Genomic DNA, 13204 nt, shown 5'->3' on the forward strand with positions numbered 1-13204 from the left:
GACGTGAAACGCAACGCTAGTGTGCAAGAGGCCTTAGTCCAGGCTGCCTGTTCCCCAACAACTTTAACCTGTTCAGCCCCAGACTTGCAGGTACATTCAATTGTTTCGTTTTTGGGAAGTGTTTTTAACCGCCTCCCAGAAACGCACGCTGGTATGCATTTTTTTTCATTATTGTTAGAAGTTTGAGCAGCTGTTTTAACATTGTGAGATAGCTGCTTACACTTAATGCAATAAAGAAAAACACATTCACACCAGCCAAACACATGGTAACATGTAAAACGCATGTATTTCGGGTCACGTGTTATTACGTGTTAAAACTGCATCCAAAAAATGGCATATATGACATCACCCTCAGAGGGGTCTGGAAGCGGGGGTGAAGGGATTATACTGATCCTACTCTGAAAGGCCGATTGCATATGCTTTTCCAGCTAAAATACATGCGATGGGTAACTAGACTGCGCGTAAGCAATCGGGCCAAATCCCGTCCCCTCGCCCCGTGCTCTAGCGGTGTGTTATGAAAAACAATGCTGGTAGCACGTGTGTGACCGGCCTAAGTGTGATGGCACACGTTAGCATTTTGAACCAGTTTAAGCAGTCTGTTAAAAAACGCATCCGTTTGGGTTTCGGACAGGGCTCTGGCTGGGCCAGTCAAGAACGGTTACAGAGTTGTAGCCACTGTGGCTGAAGCCATTGCTTTGTTATTTTAGCTGTAAGCTTGTTGGAAGGTGACACAGTTTGGGTACAGAGCACTCTGGAAGAGGTTATCATCTGGGAAATGTCTGTACTCGGCCACATTAATCTTTCCTTCAATTACAACCAGTCGTCCTGTTTCTGCAGCTGAAAAACACTTCCATAGCATGATGCCGACTCCACCATGTGTCACTACTAGGATTGTATTTGGCAGGTGATTAGCAGTGCCTGGTTTTCTCAACACATACCGGTTAGAATTAAAACCAAAAAGTTCTATCTTTTTCTCATCAGAACAGATAATTTCTCATAGCCTTGGAGTCCAGTTACTTTTTCAAACTTTCTCCCATCTTCCTACTGCATCTCTGCAGAGAGATCTTGGCATTTTTTCTTTACCTCACTCATCAAGGTTGTTCTCCCACAATTGCTTAGTTTGGCTGGAAGGCCAGGTTGAAGAAAGAATTGAGGTCATCCCAAACTCCCTTTTCATTTAAGGATTATGGAGCCCATTGTGCTCTTAGGAACCTTGAGACCTTGATCCGTGCCTTGCCACATTTCTGTCTCAGAACTCCTTGGGCAGTTCATTAGACCTTATGATTCTCATGTGCTCTGATATGCACTGTGAGGAGTGAGGTCTTATATAGACAGGTGTCTGCCTTTCCTAATCAGTTTAATTAAACACAACTGGACTTCAATAAAGGAGTTGAACCATCTCAAGGAGGATCAGAAAAAATAGACAGCATGTGAGTTAAATATGAGTGTCACAGCAAAGGGTCTGAACAGTTATGATGTGATATTTCAGTTTATCTTGTTTAATAAAAATATCTACATTTCAGCTTTTTCTGTCAAGATGGGGTGCAGAGCGTACGTTAATTAGCAATAAAAAGAACTTTTTTGATTTTATCTTACAGTCTATTTTTACTATATGATAAGATTAGTACTATAAAGAATACATTATAATTGGGGGCCTGACACACATCTTGCACTGGGGCCCAGAAGCTTCAAGTTACGCCACTGACACTGACATACTGGTGTGCCCCCCCCCCCACCCCTGTTCTTTAAGGTTTTATGCCCTTGTTTTTTTTTAGAAAGAAAGGTTTTTAAAAATTATAAATGTATCCTGCCATAGGGGGCACATACCAGTATGTCAGTGTGCTAGGTTTACAATCCTTCATCCTGGTGGTATATGTTCTTTAAGAACGCAGCCATTTTGTATGTTAAGGCACAGTCCTTTTTTTTCTAAATCTGACCAATGTCTCTACGTTGCACCATTTCAGGATTTGCACGGCTTTGACAGGTATTTAACAGTGGTCTGTGCTGGGATTGCGTCGCACGCGGTTTCTGTCGCAGCTTCGCTGGCTTCCATGCGAGACATGTGGATGTCTACTGCTGTTTAGGCACACAGAGATGTGGAGAAAGGAATTGGTGCTATTGGGTTTTTGGATGGCCACTTTGGCTACAAATGTTTACAGGTGACACGTACTTGCAGAGCCCCTACAGTACCAGCACAATAGAAAACCCCCAAAGACTACACCATTTTGGAAACTACACACCTCAGAGAATTTATTTAGGGTTGTGGTGAGCATTTTAACCCTGAGGTACTGTCCCAAATTTAATACAAAATGAAAGTTCCAGAGTAAAATTTAAATTTTTTCTCAAATATGCCTTTTTATTGGCAAATATATTTTACCCAGCTCATACTACTGGAGACAAACACTGCAGAAATCATTATGCGGGTTCTCCTGGGTATGACAATGCCCCATATATGGCAATAAATCTACAGCCTGGGAACATGGCAGGGCTCAGAGGCGAATTTAGCTTTTGGAGCGCTGTTTTCACATGATTGCTTTTGGGATGCTATGTTAGCAGAGCCTCTAAGATAACAATACAATAGAAACCACTGAGAAGTGACCACATGTTTGAAACTGCACCCCTAAAATTTAGGGGTGCAGTGAGCATTTTAACCCCTGAGGTGCTGGCCCAAATGTAATACAAAGTGAATGATGGAGAGTAAAAATTGCATTCTATTCTCAAATATGCCATTTGGGATAAATATATTTGGTACAGAGGTCGCACTAACATTTTTGCAGAAGGGTAATAATACTCCTCTCACAATTTTTGAGTGTTAAGAGACGTCTATTAATACAAGGAAAAAGTTACAGCTCCTGTTTTCTGTGCTTAAAAGGGTTTTCCGACAAATTCAAGTTAGGCCCTATCCAGGGCGCATTCACACGATGCGGTGCGTCACGTTTTTTATGTGTTTTTGACGCATTCCAAAGGCTTCACATGTTGAATATGCATCGTGTGAATGCACCCTCAAATAGCAAGTATGTATTAAAGTGCTGCACAACATTTTTGTGGTGTCTTCACACATGGCGTTTTCAGAACAGCTAAGAAGAGATTTGCATAATTACATTGCAGTCAACATAGTGTTAACAAAATGCATGCATCCAGGCAATTGTATTGCGTTTTGTAAATGAAATGTTGACAGCAATGTAATTAGGCAAATCTCTTCTAAGCTGTTGTGATGTGTTTGAAAACGCATGTAGTAACCTCACCCTTGGGGTGAAGACACATGTGGCGTTTTTAGGCCATTTTTAGTTAGTGCGTTTTCATATCGTAAAAAACGCATGCGTTTATCAAAAACACATGCGTTTTTTACAATCTAAAAACGGCCCAAAAACGGCCTAAAAACGCCACGTGTGTTTTCACCCTTAGGCTGCATTCACAAACATGTATGGGGGCCGATATACGTCCCCCATACACTTCTATTGACTCACGGCCCTGTACGGGAGCGGTATGTTGCAGCACACGTGCGGCACCGTACCGCTCCATACCTCCTCCTCCTCCTCTCCCCGCGCTGCCGTGTGCCCGCCGCGCTACGGTGCAGTGGGCACACGGCAATGTGCATGTAGCCTTTGGCTACATTCACACTACCATATGTCCCTAATAGACGGCAATGGTCGCACGGAGCAGTACCGCTCCATACACAGGAAAAAGACATGTCTTTCCTTGTGTTACGGCTTGTACCAAATGCATTTCAATGGAGAGGGGTCACCCCCTCCTCTTCTCCATGGCACGGAATGCATGCCTGCACGGCTACGGCCTGGCGGGCATACATTTGTGTGAATGCAGCCTTAGGGCGCATGTAAAAGTTGCGTTTTGACCTGCATTTTCATTGCATTTGAAACGCGTTACAACAGCTGAGGAGATGCGATTTGCCTAATTACATCACTGTTAACTGCGTTTTGTAAACGGAAATGTTAACATAGCATTAAACGTAAACGCTATAGCATTAAACGTAAACGCTAATGTTATCAAGCAAATTACCTCTCATCAGCTGTTGCAATGCGTTTCAAACGCAATGAAAACTCAACCAAAACGGAACGTGTGAACACGCCATCATTGTCTACAGAGCGGACTATGGCTGACGGCGGCCCCCAGACCAGTCCAGGTTTGGGAACATCTCTCTTTTTTTTTTTTTTACAGGGGCACATTTAGAAATGGAACACATAATATACTTAAATATAGATCACAGATAACAGTGATCTAATGGTAAGAGCACATTGGATGACTGTCATCAGTGATCTGTATACAGAGACATGCAGAGAGGATGCATACAGCACCTTCCCTGCAGCCTCTCACTGTATACAGGGGGCCGATTATTATCAGTCACAGTACACGATCGGGCTGTCACAGAGACAGCATGATCCTGCTACTGGTTGCACACAGTTTGGAATGAGCAGATCAGGAGCACAGCCCCGGTAATAGATATGCCTCCCCAACCCCGCGCTAAGCTCCGATTCAACCCCTGGCTCAGCTCCTCCCCCGCTCCAGGCTCGGCTCCTCCCCCACCCCTGGCACGGCTCCTCCCCCACCCCTCGCTCGGCGCCCCGCAGGAGAGGCTCGGACGGTGAGCAGGAAGTCCCTCCCTGTCCTGCCTCCAGCGCTGCGATCCTGCAGAGAATATTTTGCAGGATCGCAGCCGGCGCCGTCACTGCTTGGTATTTATACGCTTGGTGATTTTTTGGGGGAGTAAATCAGCTTCTAAATGCGTCTATGACGCGTGCAGAGGCATTATTGCGACCTCTGATTTGGTACAAAACCTACTAAAGACAAAACAACCCAAAATCATTATGCAGATTCTCCCAGGTATGGCAGCACCCCATATGTGACAATTATCTATGGTCTGGGAACACGACGGGGTTCAGAAGGTATGGACTGGTATTCGGGGCACAGACATTTCACATTTTTGGCAGCATTTGTACATACAGTACAATAATATAAAAAATAAAAAATTACCCCATTTTGCAAACTATACCCCTCAAAGAATTTATCTAGGGGTGCAGTGAGCATTTTCAACCCACAGGTGGTAACCCAAAGATAATGCAGAATGTATGGTGCAGTAAAATATGCATTTTTTTCCTCAAATATGCCATTTTAGTCCACATATATTGTGCTCAGCTGAAGCACTGAAGCAATACAGCAATATTGAATTTGTGGCAACAATCTACTGCCAGGGCATATGGCAGGGCTCAAAAGGAAAGGTGTGGCCTCTGGCTTTATGTATAAGCTGTGTAAAGTACATCAAGGTAAATCATCCAGTAAAATGAAAATTAAACATCCGGGGAGGAGTGACAGAGTCTAAAATAGTCCTTTATGCATAGTCCAGGTTTATCAAGGCACACTCTTCCCTCCTGCCAACGCGACACACACTCCTAACACGGCGGGCGCTCCCCTATCCTGCCAACACGGCGGGCGCTCCCCTATCCTGCCTACACAGCGGGCGCTCCCCTATCCTGCCTACACAGCGGGCGCTCCCCTATCCTGCCAACACGGCGAGCGCTCCCCTATCCTGCCTACACTGCGGGCGCTCCCCTATCCTGCCTACACGGCGGGCGCTCCCCTATCCTGCCTACACGGCGGGCGCTCCCCTATCCTGTCAACACGGCGGGCGCTCCCCTATCCTGCCTACACGGCGGGCGCTCCCCTATCCTGCCTACACGGCGGGCGCTCCCCTATCCTGCCTACACGGCGGGCGCTCCCCTATCCTGCCTACACGGCGGGCGCTCCCCTATCCTGCCTACACGGCGGGCGCTCCCCTATCCTGCCAACACGGCGGGCGCTCCCCTATCCTGCCAACACGGCGGGCGCTCCCCTATCCTGCCTACACAGCGGGCGCTCCCCTATCCTGCCTACACAGCGGGCGCTCCCCTATCCTGCCAACACGGCGAGCGCTCCCCTATCCTGCCTACACGGCGGGCGCTCCCCTATCCTGCCTACACGGCGGGCGCTCCCCTATCCTGTCAACACAGCGGGCGCTCCCCTATCCTGCCTACACGGCGGGCGCTCCCCTATCCTGCCAACACGGCGGGCGCTCCCCTATCCTGCCAACACGGCGGGCGCTCCCCTATCCTGCCTACACAGCGGGCGCTCCCCTATCCTGCCTACACAGCGGGCGCTCCCCTATCCTGCCAACACGGCGAGCGCTCCCCTATCCTGCCAACACGGCGAGCGCTCCCCTATCCTGTCAACACGGCGGGCGCTCCCCTATCCTGCCAACACGGCGGGCGCTCCCCTATCCTGCCAACACGGCGGGCGCTCCCCTATCCTGCCAACACGGCGGGCGCTCCCCTATCCTGCCAACACGGCGAGGACTCCTCCTCACTCGGCGGGCGCTCTTCCTCACACAGTCTTGAGACCCGTGCCCGCTTAAGTCAGTGGGCAGTCTGGATCGAGTCAATACTGCCTGCAATATACTGGGTAACTGGAAGAGAAATTCTAAATGGAGTAAAAATGAAGAAAAAAAACTTTCTTGTGTGCTCAATTTTTATGGCTTTTACTCTGCACTCCAAAGAAAACCTCCTCTCTATTCTTTGGGTTAAGACAATTATATAGATTTTATATAAATTAATACAGGCAGCCCCCGGGTTCCATAGGTTTGTTCTTAGGCTGAATTTCTATGTGAGGCGAAACTATATATTTTATAATTGTAGATCCAGACATAATTTTTTTTTCCTGTAATGGGACCAAGGATTATCAATAAAGCTTTATTACAGACACCTTAAAGCTGATCATTGCAGCCCGGGACTATCGTAAAGCATCCAGAGAGCTTCACCAGAGGTCACAGTGGGCAGAGGGGTCCGTTTTTAACTAGAGGTTGTCTGTAAGTTGGATGTCCTTAAGTAGGGGACCGTCTGTAAAAGTTTTTTGCGTTGCATAGAAAATAATATTATTTTGTCATATTCTGAGGCCAATAACTATTTCATACTAGATCAAGGTGACCTGTGTAATTTTTTGCGGAACAAGCTGACATTTATGTTGCTACTTTGCAGCTGTCCTAAGATATACTGAACTGAGATTACAGCAAAGGGAAATGGCACATGTATTCTGCAATAGTACCAATAAAAAGTAAATACCGGTATTCCAGCCAAAAACAAGAGTTTACTTGCTCAGTTAATGAAAAAAATTCTAGAACATGGTGAAGCAAAAAAAAAAAAAAAAAAAAAAACCATATATAAAGGTATAACTATAACTCTACAAAAAATGTTAACCATGGTTAAAAGGCAAAACAAAAAAAATAAAACATTGGTAGGGTTTTTTCATTCCCAAATTAATAAAGCTTATTCAAATAGGTACATTAACAAAAAACAAGCCCTCAAACAGCTAGAGGAAAATGAAAGCTATTCACTGTTTTATGTATCTTATTATCTCTATCCAAGGTCACATGACAGATTAGAGGAGGCTAAGAAGATCACTAAACATTTTATGTGGAATAAAGGGTTTCCACAAGTCACAGTATTAATCATTTCTGGGATTACAAGTTTACACATAATAGAAAGGATTGTAGTAACTTCCTAAATTTCCACCTTCCACCTGAAGCGGCTTTAGGGTATATAGTATAGTATATGATATTGTATAAGGTAATGATAAAGTGGAGTAGCTTGTCCTGGTACATCTAGATATCAATATGGCAGATCATCCCACAAAAAATCAAGTCACCCAAATGTCAATTGTTAATGTGAACAATAGCTGAACATGGAAGAAACACTATGTGAACATAGAGTGGCCGGGGTTAGAAATAGATTCAAATTGCAAGGGCTCAGGGAAGGTAAGGGCATGGGTACAAGCATTGTAGCAACCAGTTTCGGAGTCTGGTTACCATTGAAATGCATTCTAGAAAACAAAAATATTTATTTTCTATAAAGTACTTTGGTCATCATATCTGAATTATAGAATTGTGACATTAAGGAATTTCACTTACCTGAGATCAATTTAGGGTTTCTACAATTCTTTATATAGTCATGGTTACTTGAAACAACATGATTTGACAGAATAAATGAACTTTTATTCTAAAGGGGTTTTCTGGGCTAAAATTATTGATAACATAGCCATGGAATAAGTGCTTAGTACTGTAATGGAAGAGGGAGCAAACAACTACCTATATACTCGAGTATAAGCCGAGACCCCTAATTTTACCAAAAAAACCTGGGAAAACCTATTGACACAAGTATAAGCCGAGGGTGGGAAATGAATTGGTCACAGCCCCCCCCCCCCAGTATATAGCCAGCAAGCCCCCTGTAGTATATAGCCAGCAAGCCCCCTGTAGTATATAGCCAGCAGCCCCCCCCCCAGTATATAGCCAGCCAGCCCCCAGCAGTATATAGCCAGCCAGCCCCTGCCCCCCCCAGTATATACCCTGCCAGCCCCTGCCCCCCAGTATATACCCTGCCAGCCCCTGCCCCCCAGTATATACCCTGCCAGCCCCTGCCCCCCAGTATATACCCTGCCAGCCCCTGCCCCCCAGTATATACCCTGCCAGCCCCTGCCCCCCAGTATATACCCTGCCAGACGCTGCCCCCAGTATATACCCTGCCAGCCCCTGCCCCAGCACATACCCTGCCAGCCCCTGCCCCAGCACATACCCTGCCAGCCCCTGCCCCAGTGTATATAGCCTGCCAGCCCCTGACCTAGTGTATATAGCTTGCCAGCCCCTGTGCCCCTGGTATTTAGCCTTCCAGCCCGTGCCCCAGAATATAGCCTGCCAGCCCCTGTGCCCCGTTATGGAGCCAGACCCCCGCCCCGTTGATTTAAAAGAAAAAAAAAAAAGTCAAAACTCACCTTTCAGGCGGCCCCTTCGGGTCTTCTGTGCGATCCGTTGGTCAGCAGCAGCCCCTGACATCACAGTGTGTGCCGGCTGCCAGCACACACAATACTATTGCAGCGGCTGACTTCAGTGCCTGTGATGTGCACGGACCTGCCGCGACGGATCGCACAGAAGACCTGAGGGGGCCGCCGGAAAGGTGAGTTTTTATTATTTTTTATACCGGGTTTTTTTTTTACTCGAGTGTAGGCCGAGTTTGTGTTTTTCAGCACATTTCTTTGTACTGAAAAACTCAGCTTATACTCGAGTATATATGGTAAGCTCGCTGTGTGGTGGCCTGACCAGGTTACTGCAGGGCTCCCATTTATCTGAATGGGAGTAATACTGTAGTGTCTTGGCTCAGTCACTACAAAGAGAATGGAGCTCTCTCCTGCCCGTTTCATTCTCTGTGTATAAGAACTGCTGATCTGTGGGAAGGCTGGGTGTTAGACCCCGCCAATCTGATACTGTGGATACATCTTGGTGGGCTATTATTTTATTTAGCTCTAAAAACCCCTTAAAGGATATCCACCATCAGATTCCCCGATTGTAGATGATTACTACTAACCTCCCCATCCTATTCCCCTTTACTTTAATCTTCTTTATATCTTAGAACGCCCGCATGTAGTAGAAAAATAGCTTTTTAAAATATTTAAATGAGACTGAGGTGTTCTGCAGGCGCTGCCTGGTGAGAATGCTTGAGAATTACGGTGCTGTGAATAAATTACTTTGCGGCCAGTATACTGAACGAAGATTGCAGCAAAGGGGAACGTGACTGGGAGGTGAAAAGCAATCATATACCATCAGGGAATCTGATGGAAGATGTCCTTTAAAATGTGCCTTAAAGGGAACCTGTCAAGTCTTCAAAACCTTCCTGTATGTTGTTTCAGAGACCGTCTTAAAGAAAAATAAACTTAATCCTCACCTTGTCCCTCAGCGATTGAGCTTTGTGGCAAGTGAAGCCAGTGTAGCACACCCCAGCTTCACTGTGCATGCGGCGTAGGTACGGCACATACGCAGTGAAGCCAAGAAACTGTCCAACGCAAGAGGAGGTGCCAGCGCAGTCCAATGTGCCCAATGTGCCTCAATGTGCCTCATCAGACACACGTCTAGGCAAGTATAAAAGTTTATTTTTTACATTTTGCTCATGTACAGCCGGACCCTAAACCACAGTTCCATAAGGACCTGTAGTTGATTTAGAGTCCCAACTCAACCTGACAGGTCTTCTTAACCCCTTAAGGACGCAGCCATTTTACAGCTTAAGGCTCAGCCCGATTTTTTGGATTCTGACTTGCTTCGCTTTATATGGTTATAACTTTTGAACACTGTTACTTATCAAGACGATTCTGAGATTGTTTTTTTCCCCACATGTTGTACTTCATTTTAGTGGTAAATTTTGGCTGATAAGTTTTGCGTTTATTTACAAAAAAAAGAAAATATGATAAATTTTTTGAAAAATTTGCCATTTTCGAAATTCTAAATCATTGCGTTTTCAGGCAGATCGATTTACCAGCTAAATAAGTTGCTGAATAACATTTCCCATTTGTCTACTTTACATTTTCATAATTTCTGAAATGTCTGGATAATTTATTTTGACGTCACGCGGCTTACAAATAGAATAGCGCTTTTCCGGATTTTCAGAATTCACTATTTTGGGGATAAATACAGTTTTGAATGAAATTTTACATATTTAGCATCAAAACCCCCTATATAATCTACCCATTTTCAAATCTGCACCCCTCAAACTATCAGAAACAGCTTTTACGAAGATTGTTAACCCCTTGAGATCTTCATAGTAATTGAATCAAAATGGAGGTGAAATTTAGAATGGTCAAATTGTTCCCTTATACGTTCATTTAGCCCTAAAATTTACACATTTCCAAAATATAAAAAGAGAAAACCCACCATACAATTTGTTCTGCAATTTCTCCTGAGTACAAAGACCCCCCACATGTGGCTGTGACTTGTTTTATGGGCGCACAGCGAGGTGCAGAAGGGAAGGAGGGCGCTGCAGCTGCCAGGATTTTAGTTTCCTCATTGGCCTCTTTTGAAGGCTATAAAATTTTCGCTTTTGCGCTATTAGGGCCATGTGACGGCATTTTTTTTGCGGGATGAGATGCTTTTTCCACTGTTACCATTTTGGGGTTGGTATCACCTATTGTTGAAAATTTAGGAACTTTTTTTGAGGGCAGGAGTAGAAAAGCATCAATTCTGTACTGGATTTTTGACTTTTTTTTTTTTGGTGTTCACCGTATAGACTAATAATCATGTTAGCTTTATTCTATGGGTTGATACGATTACGGGGATACCAGACATGAATATATTTTCTTACGTTTTACTAAATTTGTCAAACAAAACCCTAATGTGGGGAAAAATCTATAATTTTTGTATTGCCATCTTCCAAGTGGCATAACTTTGTTACGTTTTTGGCTACGGAGCTGGTTGATGGCTTGTTTTTTGCGGGACATGTTGTACTTTGCACCAGTATCATGTCTGAGTACATATGGTTTTTTGGTCGCATTTTATAGCATTTTTTGTGGGATTGAAAAGGTAAAAATCATAATTTTTGGAGGGTTTATAACAGTTTTTTTTTTTTACGGCGTTTATCGTGGGGGTTCAATAATGATTTACTTTTATTCTACGGGTTGTTACGGACGCGGTGATACTATATATGTGGGGTTTGTGTTATGATTTAGACTTTTTTTTTGAGTTATATGTCTCTTTATATGTTTTGGGGGTTTGGGGCATTTTTAGTGATTTATGACTTTATTTTTTTATTGAATAACTTTTTTTTTTTACTTTTTCACTTTTATACCATGGGATATGAACAAGCAATCATCTGATTGCTTGTTCATGATAATATTCTGCAATACTGATGTATTGCAGAGTATTATCAGTGTCAGCCTATGCACTTGCATAGGCTGGCACTTTGCCAGTAAGATGACCTCACAGACGCCATCTTACTGGCAATTCTTGCTAGTAACTCTGGGGTCCAGATCGGACCCCAGAGTTACTATAGCAACGATCGGCGCCCCCCGAAAACGGTTCGGGGGGGCCGATCGTGGGGGAAAGACCCCCCAGATACTTGTTAGATGCCACGGTCGCGCTGACCGCGGCATCTAACGGGTTAAGCACCCGCGATCGGAGACAACTCCGATCGCGGGTGTTACACTGGGGTGCCGGCTATTAGTTACAGCCGGCACCCCGTGTTTCCCGATGCCGGTTCGGCTCTGATCCAGAGCCGAGCCGGCATAAGCGCCGTGGCGGATATATCCGCCACTGAGCGCTAAGTCACTGCGCTCCGTGGCGGATATATCCGCCGCGGAGCGTGAAGGGGTTAAAGGGGTATTCCCATTTCAGAAAATTAATGTTATTGTTTTTATGTTAAAAAGTAATATAATTTTCCAATATACTTTCTGCATCAATTCCTCACGGTTATCTAGATCTCTACTTGCTATCTATCTATAGGAAGCTTCGTTGTTTACTGCCACTGGGCAGAAATCTGACCATGGTCACACAGGTGGTCGGCTTGTTATAACACATGGCTCTGATTACTCTACCTTTGATATAACGAGCGTGCACCTGTGTGACCATGGAAGTAAATAACAAAGCTTCCTATAGATAGACAGCAAGCAGAGATCTAGAAAACCGGTGAGGAATTGATACAGAAAGTATATTAGGAAAGCAGTATAACTTTTAATTTTTTTTTTTATTTTTTTTTTTTCGGACTATAAGGCGCACCGGAGTATAAGGCGCACCATCAATAAATGCCTGCTAAAACGTCTAGGTTCATATATAAGGCGCTCTGGAGTATAAGGATGAATGACCAGCAGGTGGCAGACCTGTGCACAGTTCAAGGCAGCTGTTGTCTGTAAGTACGGTTCATATATAAGGCGCACTGGACTATAAGGCGCTCCTTTGATTTCTAAGAAAAATCAAAGGATTTTTAGTGAGCCTTATAGTCCGAAAAATACGGTAATATAAACAATAACATTAATTTGCTGTAATGGGAACACCCCTTTAACGGTTGTGCTTCAAGATTGAATACATTCATCCCCTTTTCCTAAAAATATGCCTGACATAGAATTTTACTATAACCCACTATATGTGGTGCAATAACTAGAATTATCCTGTAAAATAAGTGATACCAACCTATTTCTACAGTTTCGGTCTCTACTTCCTGTTCTTCTGCTACATCCTGCATCATGAAGGTCTCATCGTCATACACCAGGACCTGAGCCGCGTAGCCTTCTTCTAATCTTGCACTGGGAACTGGCTCCACAATGACAGCAGGGTACTCAGTTTCCTGAACTTCTTCCTGTCACAACCAAAACCGTTTTACAAATTAAAAAGATATTTGTATTAAACCACAGT

General features: G+C 44.5%; 1 protein-coding gene across 4 annotated transcripts in view; it reads right to left on the bottom strand.

Annotated features, from left to right (window-relative positions):
• Window positions 1-13204, bottom strand: part of ELF2 (E74 like ETS transcription factor 2) — a 59601-nt gene that overhangs the window by 21632 nt on the left and 24765 nt on the right. For all 4 annotated transcript variants that reach the window (XM_072119416.1, XM_072119418.1, XM_072119417.1 and 1 more), the window contains exon 3: window positions 12983-13148. In XM_072119416.1, coding sequence (XP_071975517.1) covers window positions 12983-13148 — 166 coding nt within the window. The remainder of the gene's footprint in view (window positions 1-12982; window positions 13149-13204) is intronic.

Source organism: Engystomops pustulosus, chromosome 1 (genome assembly GCF_040894005.1).
Source record: "Engystomops pustulosus chromosome 1, aEngPut4.maternal, whole genome shotgun sequence".
In the NCBI taxonomy this organism is placed as follows: domain Eukaryota; kingdom Metazoa; phylum Chordata; class Amphibia; order Anura; family Leptodactylidae; genus Engystomops; species Engystomops pustulosus.